This window comes from Bos mutus, chromosome 10, assembly GCF_027580195.1.
Source record: "Bos mutus isolate GX-2022 chromosome 10, NWIPB_WYAK_1.1, whole genome shotgun sequence".
Classification (NCBI taxonomy): domain Eukaryota; kingdom Metazoa; phylum Chordata; class Mammalia; order Artiodactyla; family Bovidae; genus Bos; species Bos mutus.
This window is the reverse complement of record NC_091626.1, coordinates 8,789,048-8,805,745: the sequence shown is the minus strand read 5'-3', so window position 1 is coordinate 8,805,745 and position 16,698 is coordinate 8,789,048. Positions and strand designations below refer to the sequence as shown.

Here is a 16,698-nt window from a genome sequence, read left to right as displayed (position 1 = left end):
GGTGTAGTGATCACTGGGCTGTGGTATAAAAACATGTAAAGTGAAGAGCATAGCAGTTACCTCAAGGAAGGAAAAAATATTTGAAACCAGTATATATGTTTTCTGTTGTTTTATATAGACCTAATTTGAGGGGAAAGAGACTACTTTTTTTTTTTTTTTTTGAGAAAAATATTAAACTTAAAAATGTATTAAACCTGACTTTAAAAACAAAGGCAAATGTGTGCCATTCATACTGAATAGTTTAATGAAGCGTTTATGATACTGCCAGTCACCTCCTCACTCTGGTCTTGTCAGGGAACTCTGACCCATTGTGAGCACGATGCCCCTCCAGTGTACTGCTATGGTGTCTATGGACTGAATGTTTACGTCCTTCAAAATCCACGTGTTGAAAGCCTTAACTCCCAGTGTGATGTATTTGGCAGTGAGGACTTTGGGAAGGAACTCGATTTCAGCCAAGTTGTGAGTGTGGGGTTCTCATCTTGGGAATAGTGCCCTTCTAAGAAGAGGCACCGAGAGCGTGCCTCCTTTCTCTTTCTCTGCCCGTGTGAAGACATAGTGAGAAGGCAGCCAGCTGCAATCTAGGAAGTGGATTCTCAGCAGTCAGCCAGCACTTCACTCTTGGACTTACCAGCCTCCAAAACTGTGAAAAATAAATGTCTGTTGTTTAAGCTAGGCAGTCTGTGGTATTTTGTTAAAGTAGCTCAAGCTTGCTGTTAAGAGTATCTCATGGCATGACAGTGCCCTGATGTATTCCCTTTGGCTTTTAAGCATTATGTAGCAGTCTGTGTCCACGGTAGAGTGCAGACATTGTATTGTTCTGGTTCAGATCTTAAGTTGGTGCTAGTGCCCTGCGGGCTGCTTGGAGTTCAGAAGACAAGTAGGTACACTCAGTATCTCTTTCTTGACTACTGCCAACACCATGGTAATTAAAGAAAGAGATGGCAGGATAAATGATAATATTTATAAACTGTGCCTTTCCAGAAATATGCTTTATGAAATAAAAGGTAATTTTTTGGGACTTCATAAAGCTTATATTTAATGTAACCAGCATTTCTCTTACTGAAAGTGAATGTTCTAGAGCATGATGAAAAGTTAATTTTGTTTTGATTTTTATATTAGCATTTGGGGTGGTCAGTACATATGAGTGGAGGGAGACCTACTTTCATATGAAATAAGATATATTAAACTCATTGATTCTTTTTAAAAGATTTGTTTTAAATTTATTTTTAAATCAGTCTTAGGTTCATAGCACAATAGGGTGAAAAATACAAGGAGTTCCTTTATACTGCCTATGCCCGCCTACCTCCCTGTCGACATCTTTCACCACAGTAGTACATTTATTGCAATTGATGAACGTATGTTAATACATCATTATCACCTGAAGTCCACCATTTACATTAAGGCTTGCTCATGTTGTCCCTTCTGTTGGTTTTGACAAATGTATAATGACCTGACCCCACCATTGTGATATTTTACAAAATAATTTCACTGTTCTAAAAATCCTCTGTATTCTGCTTATTTATTCCTCTTTCTGCTACAAATCCTGGCAATCACTTTTTTTTTTTAATTGCCTCCATAGTTTTCCTTTTTCAGAGTATCATTTGGTTAGAATCATCCACTATGTAGCCTTTCTGGATTGACTTCCTTGAATAGAAATATGTGTTTAAGGATGCTCTATGTCTTTTCATGTCTCTATTAGCTCATTTCTTTTTAGGACCAAATAATATTCCATTATCTAGATGTCCCAGAGTTTATTCATACATTTACCTGCTGAAGGATATCTTGTTTGCCTCTGTAAATTGGCAGTTACAAGTAAAGCTGTGCAGATTTTTGTGTCAACTTGTTTTGGCATGGAACAAGGACTCTGATTACTCATGTGTGTGTGCTTAGTTGCTCGTCCTGTCTGACTGCCGCCCTATGGACTGTAGCTTGCCAGGCGCCTCTGTTCAGGAGGATTCTCCAGGCAAGAATAGTGGAGTGGGTTGCCATGCCCTCCTCCAGGGAATCTTCCCAACCCAGGGATCGAACCCAGGTCTCCCACATTGTAGGCATATTCTTTACTATCTGAGCTACCAGGGGAAAGCCCATGATTACTCAACCATTTGGTAATGTTATATATAATTTTGTAAGAAGCTGCCAAATTTTCTTTAATAGTGGCAGTACTGTTTTGTGTTCCCACTGGCAGTGAATGAGAATTGCTTTTAGTATTGTCAGTATCCTGGATTTTGGCCATTCTAACAAGTGTGCACTAGTATGTTGTTTTAATTTGCATTTCCCTAATTACATGTAATGTAATGTTGAACATCTTTTCATAAGCTTGAAAGTGAAAACTGAAAGTCGCTCAGTTGTATCTGACTCTTTGCAACCCCATGGACTATAGTCCATGGAATTCTCCAGGCCAGAATACTGGAGTGGGTAGCCTTTCCCTTCTCAGGGTATCTTCCCGACACAGAGATTGAACCCAGGTCTCCCGCATTGCAGGTGGATTCTTTACCAGCTGAGCCACAAGGGAAGCCCAAGAATACTGGAATGGGTAGCCTATCCCTTCTCCAGCGGATCTTTCCGATCTATATATCTTCCCGAAACTATGTATCTTTTTTGGTGAGTTACTTGTTCAGATACTTTGCCCATTTTTTAATTGAGTTGTTAGCTTTCTCCTAGTTGAGTTTGTATATTTTGGATAACAGCCCTTTACCAGATATGTCTTTTCCAAATATTTTTCCAAGTTTGTGGCTTGTCTTGTCTTTGTCTTGACAGCTTTTACAAAGCAGACAGTTTTTATTTTAATGAAGTTCAGTCTGTCAATTATTTCTTTCATGGATTGTGCCTTTGGTGGTGTTATCTAAAAGTCATCACTATACCAAGGTCATCTAGATTTTCTCCTATATTACATTCTGGAATTTTATGGTTTGCTGTTCCTCGTTTGTCTCTAATCCTTTTTGAGTGAATTTTTATAAATGCTGTAGGTCTGTGTCTAGATTATTATTTTTTGCATGTTAATATTCAACACCATTTGCTGAAAAGACTTTCTTTTCTACTGTATTACCTTTGCTCCTTTGTCACAAGTCAGTTAACTATATATATATTCATGCAGGCCTTTTTTGAAATTCCGTGTTCTGTTCCATTAATCTCTTTGTCTATTCTTTCATTAGTACCACACTGTCTTGGTTTTGATTACTGTAGCTTTATAGTTTGATCTTGAGTCAGACTCACTGTATAAATGTTAAATTATTGAGAAATTTAAGCATGCACAAAGATAGGTCCAACAGTCTAATGAATCCTCACGTATATATCATTTAGAGCAGCATTCATAAACTCATGGCTACTCTCACTTTAACTCAAGCCTCTTCCCACTTCTGTCCCAAATTTTATATACAATTCAAGATATTATATAATTTCACCCATATCTATTCAGAATGTATTTCTAAAACACTGTCTTTACTTTAAAGAAACTACAAAGCTGTCTCCATTTTCCAAGTAAGGGATTTAACCTTTTTTTTGTTCAGCTTGAGTGTGTACTTTTTTAGAAAGATGGAGAAGGTTGTCTATTGTATATCATTTCATTTTCTACATGTACGGATATTTTAAATAGTAGAAAAATCTTTATTTATAAATATAATTTTTTATACCAATTAGTTTCATCACAAAGATTTTATATATTTGTGTCCTTATTATTACCAGAGTTCCTTTTTGAGTCATTTAATACTTTTCCATAGGGAACCATCTTTACTTCTGTATAGGTTGAGATGCACATCATCTGGGAATATGGATATTCCAAGAATATGGATCCTGACATGGAAGTGTATTTTAAGCCTGTAGTACTCATTGATTATTAGGATAATTATTGTTAGAAATCCTTCTGTAAGGAAGCCTTTGTCAGGAAGCATTTAACAGGAGGCTTCCTGTGTGCTGTTTTGGATCTGTCAGGAATTCTCTGCTCCTTATTAATTCCTGAATATTCAGGAATTAAGAGGAGAGGCAAGCCTCTCCTGGGACTGAGGAATCCAGGCATTTCCTTCATTAGTTTTTCTATATGGTGATAAGTACCCTCTTCCTTTTTATGAACCATACAGTAAAAGTGGTTATTTACAACGCTCTTCTTTCATATGGATGCTGCTGAAAATAGCTATCTTGTAAGACAGTATAAATACCTACACAATGTTGAATAAAACACCTTTGCTCCATCAGAGCTCTGGTCCCCGTGTCTGTCTGTCTCTCTCTCTCTCTTTTTCAGGCTGATCCCCTGGAGTGCAGAGGCTCTCTAAGTTCACTTTCCTGCCCGGGCTTCTAAGACCCTCTCGAGAAGATGCACTGTACCTTCACCCCATCAAGAGGGCGCCTGAGGCCTTCGTGAACAGAGCAGGCCCCATGCAGAGGCTTTATTGGCTTTCTGTGTAAACCAAGGAATATCAGCCTCTTTCTCTCCTTTACTTTCTTATCATCAACTCCAGACCACCAAGTTCTGGTCCGTTAAAGGACCTCAACAAGACTTGACTTTTCTCTCCCATTTATTTATTTATTAGTCATTTATTTTCCTAAGTATGGATTCATAGATGTTTATTTTATTCTTTGGGTTATGAACTGATAACATCATTATTTTGTTGCTAAAATGATCTGGATTTAACTACCTTAGTTTTAGAACCAGCTGTGTTCCAAGGTGCAAAAGAACAGGTTTTACAGGTTCATTACTGTTTTTTTACATCAGATTTCTGTTAAACGGTTCTCTTTGCAATAATCAGTAATTTATTGTCATAAAAGGTGAAATTATTTAAATGATCATGAGGTTCAGAAAAAATGCCAACATAAGCCACTGTATAAAATGTTTTAATTAATACCCATAAAGTCCCCATGGGTGATAATACCTCATTTCTCTAGCCTCAATCAAACAATATATAATAGTTGATTTTTAAAAAACTTTTTGATGCAAGTGCTTCTAAAACAATTTTCTGTTTTCCTGCCCTTTGATAGTGAATGAAAGATACAAGTTAATATTTTTTCTTTTTAAATTGCACCTTATTTTATCCAAGAATCAGGAGATCAGATGGTTAAGATTATATGCATAATATACTCTGAATGAGAACTTATCATAATACCTAAAGACTGCTATTACTAATACATAATACCTAATAACTGCTGTTTCAGCTTTGTAGGGAAGGCCTTTCTACTTAATTCTAAATTTATAGATGTTTTGTATGAATTGAAACTTCATGTGTGCTTGTGTGCTAAGTTACTTCAGTTGTGTCCGACTCTTTGTGACCCTGTGGACTGCGGCCTGCCAGTCTCCTCTGTCCTTGGGATTCTCTAGGCAAGAATTCTGAACCCTGGAGGAGGGTTGACATGCCCTCCTCCAAGGGATCTTCCCAACCCAGGGATCGAACCCACATCTCTTACATCTCCTGCATTGGCAGTTGGGTTCTTTACCACTAGCGCCACCTGGGAAAGCCCATGAACTGAAACTGCATAATGTTAATATCTAGATAAAAATATAGTAGAAGGTATTTTTTAAACTGTTTTAAAAAGTTAAGCAATTCTATTAGAAACAGTATTTCTTGGGGCTGGTGCACTGGGATGACCCAGAGGGATGGTATGGGGAGGGAGGAGGGAAGAGGGTTCAGGATGGGGAACACATGTATACCTGTGGCGGATTCATTTTGATATATGGCAAAACCAATACAATATTGTAAAGTTAAAAAATTAAATTAAAAAAAAGAAAAAAATATTTTTTTCAAATGCACATGAAGATATATTAAAGTTAGTTCATCTGCTTTTTTCATATATGATGTACAATTAATATACTAAGTTGAGCAAATGGAAGTTTCTTTCTATAGATTTCAGCATCTTTGAAACCTGTTTTATCTATATTTACTTTTAAGCAGACTAAGCATCCTTCTGATTGTATCTTGTTTACCTTACTTGTTTAACCAAACAGCAACAGAAAATGTTTCTGGACAAGGTGAAAATAAAATTCTTTCCACCATACATTTAAAATGTTGATTAAAAATGATTATTTTGGAGTTGTTCTAAGTTATCTAAGATACAAAGTATGAGTCGTCACTTAATGTCTTCGATTATCTGGGCTGTTTTCTCTGAGAGAGCATAAATCTTCCTGAGTCTGATCTGTCCTGGTGGTTGCTGACATTATAGCATTTTATATCAAAGTTATGTAAAAAAGTGAATCTGACTTTTCTGTAAAAATAATACGAGGTTGAGAGACTTTCCTGGTGGTCCGCTGGTTTAGACACTGCGCTTCCAATGCAGGGAGCACTAATTCGATCCCTAGTCAGGGAACTAAGATGCCACATATCTTCCAGTATGGCCAAAAAAGAATTAGTTTAAAAATAATAATACAGGTGAAAGTCACTCAGTCATCTCCAACTGTTTGCGACCCCGTGGACAGTACAGACCATAGAATTCTCCAGGCCAAACAGGGTTGAAATCCCCACCAAAAAGCTCAGTCTTATCACTTAATTCCTTGAATATATTGTCCATAGTTAGGTCTCAGTTCTTGAAAATTCGTGTCTAAAAGCCTCATTTTTAAACTTTGCTGTTTATTGTCTTTGTTTTTTAAAACTTACATTCACATCATTGCTTTTTTCTTATATGCATATTTAGAAATAGGTAATGTATATGTCTCAGAAGCAAATGGCTTCATGAATTTTTGCAAACTGAAGACACCGATGTAACGAGTACTCAAGTTAAGAAACAAATCATAAGTATTCACCAGAAGCCCCTAATTCTTCACTTTCCACTTAATATCCTGCTTTCCCTCTCAAATGGGAACAATATCCTGACCCTCAGTGACACTGCTTTTTCTTCCCCTTTATTTGCCGTCTTTCCTTACTTTCTGAAAAATTGTTGAACTAGTTTTGAAGCCTCGGATGATTAGTTTTGGTTTGTTTGTGTACTATTACTTGATCAGGGTATCAGCAATCTGAGTTCATTCATTCACTTCAGTTCTAAATTGACATGATTAAAATATGAGCTTCGATTTTATGACCTTAACTCCCTAGGATATAGGCTTTCAGGACTTAAAACCAGAGATTAAGGAGAGTTAGGCATCTTGCTTTTTGGTGGATCCTGATCACCAGCTTTTGCTTCTGTAATTTTTGTGAATCTGCTAAAAGCTCTTTAGGCCTTTCAGATTTTTGTTATGTATATAACAACTCACGCTTTGGGTGGAGAAACAATTGCAGGTGTTTAACTGTTAGATTTCTAGGTTTACCACTACTTCTGGGCCTTGCCTGCATAATTCATCACTGTTCTTTTAGCTTTTCAGTGCCTTGAAACAAGTGTGTTTCATTTTTCTTTCCTAGCTCACTATAAGGTTTATTCCAAATTGCCTATTATTAGAAGCAGAACTCTGTGATCCTATATTAACTGTTTTTAAAAAGTAATCTTTTAAGTCTTATTTTTAATGACATTTTGTCCCTGGGGTTTGTGACTTCTTTTAAGCAACTGGAACTAGCATTGATTAAAGTTGTTTTAGTATAATGAGTTCCCTAAACAGTACATTTTGGTTCAAAATGAAGCACCTGTACAAAAGCCTCATGATGTACTTGTAAATCTCAAATAGGAGGCAGTTTCTTTTCTGAGGGATAATTTTAGGGTTAGGGTTTCAGGGGAAACTTTTCTTCATATTTGGCATCTGGGTATATTTGATTTAAAGTGAGGTAATTTCTAGAAAAAATTTTAATAAAAGCAATGTTAATTGCTACTATTTGAGTGTTTAATATTCACTGGACACTAAGTGGTTATATACATTCACTAAACAAATCAATCTTCAAATCAATCTTCATGAACACTTTCATAATATTATTTGGGCTGCCTAGGTGGCGCCAATGTTAAAGAATCCTCCTGCCATTGCAGGAGACAAGAGACTAGGGTTCCATCCCTGGGTTAGGCAGATGCCCTGGATAAGATAAAAATATATAGTTAGTAATTAGCAGCCAGATCTAAAAAGCTATGCCATGGTGTTCTCATAACAATAAAACTAAGTTGAAATTTCACAGAAAGTGTAAGAGAAAGTTTCTTTTGACGGGAATATACTTTGAAATAATAGTTCATATCAATAACTATTTTAGGTATTAAGCAACATGTTCTTTGTGTTTGTTATCCAATAATCCTGTTAAAACTTTGTAGTATTTCAAAGAATCCCTTTCATTTTAGTAAATTACACTAATTTATCTAATGTTAAATGTTAAGAAAGAATTAGTTTATAGATCTTTAATAAAACATATGAAGCATTAATTTATGTAAGTTTTACATAATAGCTTTGTAAGATCTTTGTATGTGGAAAAGATACTAATGAAAGAAAAAAATTCCTTAATAATCTTTTTACTAAAGTTACTGCCATAATCCTAAATTCTTATATACTACAATAAGCAATACAAATGTCATTTATTAAAATAACATAGTTGGGCTTTGATAAAGTTAATAGTGAAGGAGAACTGGAATGAATGAATAAACTTTAAAAGGCAGCTTTGTGTACTTTTGAAGATTTTATTTGTTAGTTATAGTGCTGTGTTTCATATTGATGATGAATATGATAAATATAGCAGTTTCATATCAATTTTAGGTTGATTTTGAACATTTGTTTGATTAATATACACTTAAGATTGTAGGTGAGTGCTTAGGCTTAAAGAATAAGTTATTTGTGTATTGGCTTTGATATAAAAGTTTATCTCAGTTATAGTCCTTTTTTTTAAGTACTTAGACAAGTAATTTGTTTTGAATTGTATATTTGAAGAAGATAATGTTATAATTTCTAGTTTACTTCTAAATATGGGTATTACTTTTAAAATGCCTTTTGTTTTCAAAGAGTATAAATTTGGTGAGTTTATTTTGTTAGAATTTCTTAAAATTTTTTTATTGTCGATTTAAAAAACACTGAGATGATAATATTCTCACTTCTAAGGAACCTAAAGGTCATGTTTTTGATGAAAAGTGTTTTCAGTGATATTTAAGTAAAGATTGTGTTTTAAAAGCAGTTACAAGGAAAACAGTTCATTCAGGTCTTCAGTCGCTCAGTCGTGTCTGACTCTTTGTGACCCCATGAATCGCAGCACCCCAGGCCTCCCTGTCCATCACCAACTCCCAGAGTTCACTCAGACTCACGTCTATCGAGTCAGTGATGCCATCCAGCCATCTTACCCTCTGTCGTCCCCTTCTCCTCCTGCCCCCAGTCCCTCCCAGCATCAGAGTCTTTTCCAATGAGTCAACTCTTCGCGTGAGGTGGCCAAAGTACTGGAGTTTCAGCTTTAGCATCACTCCTTCCAAAGAAATCCCAGGGCTAATCTCCTTCAGAATGGACTGGTTGGATCTCCTTGCAGTCCAAGGGACTCTCAAGAGTCTTCTCTTCAAAAGCATCAATTCTTTGGCGCTCAGCTTGCCTCACAGTCCAACTCTCACATCCATACGTGACCACAGGAAAAACCATAGCCTTGACTAGACGGACCTTTGTTGGCAAAGTAATGTCTCAGCTTTTGAATATGCTATCTAGGTTGGTCATAGCTTTCCTTCCATGGAGTAAGCATCTTTTAATTTCATGGCTGCAGTCACCATCTGCAGTGATTTTGGAGCCCAGAAAAATAAAGTCTGACACTGTTTGCACTGTTTCCCCATCTATTTCCCATGAAGTGATGGGACCAGATGCCATGATCTTAGTTTTCTGAATGTTGAGCTTTAAGCCAACTTTTTCACTCTCCACTTTCACTTTGATCACGATGCTTTTTAGTTCCTCTTCACTTTCTGCCATAAGGGTGGTGTCATCTGCATATCTGAGGTTATTGATATTTCTCCCAGCCATCTTGATTCCAGCTTGTGCTTCTTCCAGCCCAGCGTTTCTCATGATGTACTCTGCGTATAAGTTAAATAAGCAGGGTACAATATACAGCCTTGACGTACTCCCTTTCCTATTTGGATCCAGTCTGTTGTTCCATGTCCAGTTCTAACTGTTGCTTCCTGACCTGCATATAGGTTTCTCAAGAGGCAGGTCAGGTAGTCTGGTATTCTCATCTCTTGAACAGTTCGTTAGGTGATGTTAAACTATAACAATTTAGGTAATTTCTTTTATCGTTATAACAATGGATAAATATATGAAAATTGCTTTTAAGTGATTTGCTGATTTTTTTCCTCCTTAATTTCATTTAATTAAACTTTCTATTTTAAGATAATTGTAGATTCACATGCAGTTGTAAGAAATCATATAGAGAGATCTGGTGTAACCTTTATTCATTTTCCTCCAATGGTGTTGTCTTGCAAAACTGTAGTAATATACTACAACCAGGGTATTAACATTGATACATTCAGGATTCAGACCGTTTCCATCACAAATATCCTTCATGTAACCATTTTACAGCTAAACTCCTTTCCTTCCTCTGCCTAACCCTGCTGCCCCTTAACCCTTGGTAAGGGTCCTGAGGTGTCCATATCCAGCCTTTCTTCTCTCTGCCTTTCTTTTCTTAAATTGTTTTATATATAATGTCTTGGGTTTCTAGTCGTTCTTAGTGAGAGGAATAGGAATAAGTATATCTATTCCATTTTCCCAGAAGTGGAAAATACGTTTCAGGTACATGGTAACAGAGATTACCTCTAAATAGTAACTGCACTGTGTGTGCTAAGTTGCTTCAGTCATGTCTGACTCTGTGCGACCCCATGGACTGTAGCCCGCCAGGCTCCTCTGTCTGTGGAATTCTCCAGGCAAGAATGCTGGAGTGAGTTGCCATGCCCTCCTCCAGAGGATCTTCCTGACCTAGGGATCAAACCCGGGTCACTTATATCTCCTGCATTGGCAGATGGCTTCTTTACCACCGTACCACATGGGAAGCCCTCATAATTGCACTGAATCCACTTAAATATTATTGTCTTTGTGTGCTTTTTGTTGTTGTTGTTTATTTTTAGGAATCATTAGCTGTAGGCTGGGATTCCCAAGTGACTCTGGTAAAGAATCCTGCCAATGCAGGAGACCTGGGTTCCATCCCTAGGTCGAGAAGGTCCCCTGGAGGAGGAAATGACAACCTACTCCAGTAATCTTGCTTGGAAAATCCCATGGACAGAGGAGCCTGACAGGCTACAGTCCGGGGGGTCGCAAACAGTTGGAACAACTGCATGCATGAACGCATGCACCTATAGGCTAATTTTACTGACAGAGATAATAGAGAATTCAAATAAATAAAAAGTACAAGACAAAAACATATAATCAAGTCTCAGGGATATACATAAATCTCAAACTGAGTCTTTCTTGACAACACAGGGACCTTCTTAATTACCAATTTTTAACCTGTCAAACTTTATTAATGATTTCTTTTATGTGTGTTGCAGTTCAAACAATTTTCTTCTTTCCTCTGACCCTTTGATCCAGTTACAGAGAGACTGATAATTTATGGAAACAGTTTTCAGCTTTGGGTAGTCTCATATCATAGGCTTTGTTAGAATTTAATGGTCAGGTTTTCCCTTTGGATGACTGTGGGTATTTCTATGCTAATTTAATGTGAGGTTTGCTATATAATATAAAAATATTATCTATTGCACTAAAGGACAGTTACTGTGCCATAAAATACAAGAAAAAGCAAGGCCTTTCTTCCATATAAGTAACACAGTTTCAAATTGCCTCCAGAGTAGTATTCGTAAAATACTATCATTATCGTAGATGTTTTTTAAAAAGTTTTCTTTGTGTAGTATTTGGGCGGTTCCAGGTCTGAACTCATCTTGGAATTGGATTTCTTTCCTGTAGGGTGATGTTCTAGAGGACAATGAAAAGGATTTCTATGATTCTGATGAGGAACAGAAGGAAAAGGCTGACAAAAGGAAGAGGCCGTATGCTATGGATCCAGACCATAGACTTTTAATTCGGAATACAAAGCCTTTGCTTCAGAGCAGGAATGCAGCGGTATGTAAAAACCATTACAAGCAATAGTTCACAGCTTTTTAAAAATGGTGCTTAAAAGTATGCAAGTTCAATAAGTAATTTTGAGTGTATTAACGGAGCATTTATTTGTTTGTTTGTATACTAAAAATCAGGTTTTTGTAGGTTACTTGGTTTGGTAGCTGTATGCCTACTGTTCTTCATTTTCTTTTTGATTTTGTAATTGGTTTCCTGAGATATGAGCCCAAGATGTTTTGCAGTTGATTGGAAGACTGTATTTATTTCTCTATTATGAAATTATTGTTGTGAGTACTTAATAAGGTGGTTGTTGTTCAGTCACTAAGTCATGCCCAACTCTGTGACCCTGTGGACTGCAGCATGCCAGGCTTCCCTGTCCTTCACTATCTCCTGGAGTTCGCTCAAATTCATGTCTGTTGAGTCAGTGATTCTATCTAACCATCTCATCCTCTGCTCATTATATTTGTATTTATCTAATCAGAGTTTTGAAAAGAGTAACGTATAGTTAGAAACACCTAGCATGACACCTCATACACGCACAGTAAATTTTAGCTGGTAAGAATAATTAAAAATCATCCTTACTCAGGTCCTACATTTTTGTTTTGTTTTATATCTTTATTTTAAATAACTATATTTTAAAATATTTTAAAAGAATACAGTTGAAAATTAGAAAATACAAACTAGAAAAACTAATATAAACATTATATTTCTATCACGTATCAGTTATAATATCTTAATGCAGTTTTTCCAAGATCCTTCTTTTCTGTATAAGTGTTCCTCTTTCATATGTGTGTATGTCTGTACATAATATATTTTAAACCAAGATAAAAGTCATAGTACACATAATATTTTGTAACATTTTTTTTCTAGTCAGTTCCCTATTTCTACTTCAGTAAAATTTCATCTCATGAAATACCAGTTTACCTTAAATTCTTCTATAACTGGTTCACCTATACCAGTTACACTGCATCTGGTTGTTATATATCTTCTGAAGTCTCAAGTCTTGCAAAATGTTCTCTGGGTTTGTCTGGTTACTTTCTTTACTATACCTGTGTTTCCTCTTAACTGGAAGTTATGTAAGTTTTGATGAATTCAAGTTAAATGTTTTCTTAAACTTATTTTAATTAAAAACAAATTCTTAATGAATCATTCTGTGCAGCTAGTTAAAACTGAAAATGAGAGTTTCCCTTGAACTGCTTTGTTTTCTGATGCTTGAGAATTTGGTCCTTAGAGCTTTGTATGTGTATCTTAGGAATTAGCAGAAGTTTTTATCTTATACTTTGTATTTAGTTTCTAAATCATGATTAAGTAACTATGCACAATAATGACACATATGTTATTTTATTAATATTGTAAAATATGCTTATATTTTAGTGTGCCCTCACTTGACTTGATGTTACTTCAGTAGCTGTAACTTGCCAACTAAAATTACTTTATAATTTACTCATTTTTAATTTAACTTTGTCTTGGAAATTGGCTTATAGTCCAAATACTTACTGATCAAAAATGTTTTTGAATAGTGAAACAAATCGAGGTAGTTTGTACTGTACCAGTATACTTTGGTTCCCTGCTTATTTGATTATATACCAACTAGAGGTAATTTATTTTTTGTTCCAATATGTTTTGGTATCCTGCTTATTTGGTGCAGCTGGATTTAGAAAAGGCAAAGGAATCAGAGATCAAATTGTCAAAATCCATTCTATCATAGAAAAAGCAAAAGAATTCTAAAAACACATCTGCTTTGTTGACTACACTAACGCCTTTGACTGTGTGGATCACGACAAACTGTGGAAAATTCTTAAAGAGATGGAAATACCAGACTACCTTACCTGCTTCCTAAGAAACCCATATGCAGGTCAAGAAGCAACAGTTAGAATCGGACATGGAGCAAAGGACTGGTTCCAGATTGGGAAAGGAGTACGTCAAGGCTGTATATTGTCACCCTGTTTATTAAGTTATATGCAGAGTACATCATTTGAAATACTGAACTGGATGACTCACAAGGTGTAATCAAGATTGCCGAGAGAAGTATCAACAATCTCAGATGTGCAGATGGTTCCATTTTAATGGCAGAAAGTGAAGAGGAACTAAAGAGCCTCTAGATGAAAGTGAAAGAGGAGAGTGAAAAAGCTGGCTTGAACCTCAACATTCAAAAGACTAAGATCATGGAGTCTGGTCTCATCATTTCATGGCAAATAGATGGGGAAAAAGTGGAAATAGTGACAGATTTTATTTTCTCAGGCACCAAAATCACTGCAGATAGTGACTGCAGCCATGAAATGAAAAGACGCTTGCTCCATGGAAGAAAAGCAATGACAAATCTAGACAGCAGAGACACCACTTTGCCAACAAAGGTCTATCTAGTCAAAGTTATGGTTTTTCCAGTAGACATATACCGATGTGAGAGTTGGACCGTAAGTAAAGAAGGCTGAGTGCTGAAGAAATCGATGGTTTTGAACTGTGGTGTTAGTAAAGACTCTTGAAAGTCCCTTGGACTACAAGGAGATTAAACCAGTCAATCCTAAAATAAATCAACCCTGAATATTCATTGGAAGGACTGGTGCTGAAACTGATGTTCCAATACTTTGACCACTTGATGTAAAGAGCCACCTTACTGGAAAAGACCCTGATGCTGGGAAAGATTGAGGGCAGAGAAGGGTGCAACAGAGGTTAGATAGCATTACTGACTCAATGGACATGCGTTTGAGCAAATTCTGGGAGATGGCGAAGGATAGGGCAGCCTGGTGTGCTGCACATGGAGTTGCAAAGAGTCAGACATGCCTTAGTGACTGAGCAACAATAAATACACGTAAAGGTTGACTTTGGAAGGATTGTGAATAGATTTTTTTTTTTTTTTTAGCCTTAGCTTAAAAGAGAGACTTTGAGAATTTGTTTCAGGAAACTTTGTCAGTCCTGTGTGGAGGCTCTTCTGACAGTCTGGATAAGGTGATAGTATATGAATGGTTAGGAATAGAAAAGTTTTTACCGGATGTACTTTCTTATAAACACATATAATGTAAGTGCTGAAGGCCTATCAGGTTGTGTATTTTCAGTTGTTTTGGAGTTATGGGAGCGTCCCTCATGGCTTTTACAAATTAGACTATAAAATTCAAATTTGGGTTATTGAAGAGAAATTAAGACACTTAGATTTGTAAATATTGGGGAAAAAGAAGATCCTTTAGCCCCTTTGGGTTTGGGAGTGCCCTATCAGAACAAATGACGTACTAAGTAGAAGCTAGAATCTTAAAATCATTAACACACATAGAAAGTACAGTTTATTAAGCTTCAGCTTTCTTTTTTACATATAAAACTTGTTAGCCATCTGTGTGCTTTAATATTTTTAAAAAATGACTGTCACCTATTTGTAGGTTGTCAGTAATTAATTTTTTCTTACTAAAATTTTAAATTCAGCAGAGGCTGTTCTATAATTAAAGTGTATTTGTAGATCACAAGTGAAGAAATTAGATATTCTTAAACTTCTCAATTTCCCAAGTCATGTCTCAAAGCTGGACATCAGTGTTGTTACGAAAAAGAAAAGTACACAAAAATGCCATAGAGCAGTAAGTTGAGAAACCTATAACTCTAGTTTTAAAAAATGTTTCTTAGTTCTAGAAGAAACTGTTTTTGCTTTAAGCACCCTCAAGTACTGTAAACTCTTCAGGGATACATAAAAGTCCTGCTATATATTTGTTACCTACAGCCCAAGCAAAAATAAAGCAATATTAATATATCTTCATAACCAAAGACAAGATGATTAATTTCTGTAACTCTCTGTTCGCAGTTGTCACATGCCGAACTGAATACTTTCACTAAGTGGAAAGTCTGGAGTTTTGATCTCTGGATCTAAGTGTTGAGGCAGCTGGGAAAACATAGTCTTATTAAATTTTATGACAGGGAAAGTCTGACTATCCCCATAATAGCTTTGAACCAAACACTATTTTTAAGGTTCTACATTTGAAAAACAGAATTTCAAATGCTGGTCTTTTAGAGGAATTGTTTTAATAGAGTTCCCTTAATTATAACTTAAATATACTGAAGTTGAGGGTTCTTGAAAAATTTTAACCTACTTAATACTGTTACCTTTGAGTGTCTGGTTTCATTCCCTGTCTCAGGGTAGCACCAGCAGCAGCAACAGTAGGAGGACTGTGGGCTTTGGAGTATGTGTCAAGCTTTGCCATGTACTACTGGCATGTCAGACCTTGGGTGGTTCACTGAACATTCTTTTTTTTTCTGAGGGTGTACAGTACTGCTTTCCTAGAGCTGCCGTATCAGTTTACCAAAAACTGTGTAGATTAAAGAAATAAAATTTTCTTTAATTTTTTATTAAAGAAAATATTTATTTAAAAATAAATAGAAATTTACGCTTTCACATTTCAGGAGACCCAAAGTCTAAGTCAAGATGTTGACAGGGTGGGTTCCTCCTGGAAGCTCCTAGGGATAAATTAGCTTCTGGTGATCACCAGCAGTTTCTGGCATTCTGCGACTTAACAGGCCTCACTGCGGTTTCTGCCTCCGTCTTCATACTGCCTTCTTCTCTGTGTCCTTTTCTGTCTCTTATAAGGACATCCACATTGGATTTAGGGCCCACTCTATAATCAAGTATGATCTCATCTTGATCATTACCTTAATAAAATCTGCAGAGACCATATTTCCAAATAAGGTCACATTCCGAGGGTAGGCATGCATTCTTAGGGGGACCCTATTCAACCTGCTACACAGGGTAACAACATACTCATCTTAGTTCATGGGGATTTTGTAGGCGTTAAAGGAAATAATATGTAAGAACATGCTTTGAAACTGTAGTGTGGAACTGCTCA

The 16,698-nt window shown here is 36.2% G+C and overlaps 1 protein-coding gene across 2 annotated transcripts in view; it reads left to right on the top strand.

Moving 5' to 3' along the window:
• Nucleotides 1-16,698, top strand: part of AP3B1 (adaptor related protein complex 3 subunit beta 1) — a 235,741-nt gene that overhangs the window by 84,738 nt on the left and 134,305 nt on the right. Inside the window, exons 8-9 of one of the 2 annotated variants that reach the window (XM_070377253.1) lie at nucleotides 2,482-2,601; nucleotides 11,732-11,887. In XM_070377253.1, the coding sequence (XP_070233354.1) occupies nucleotides 2,482-2,601; nucleotides 11,732-11,887 (276 nt within the window). The remainder of the gene's footprint in view (nucleotides 1-2,481; nucleotides 2,602-11,731; nucleotides 11,888-16,698) is intronic. The other variant, XM_005899718.3, reaches the window with a different exon arrangement.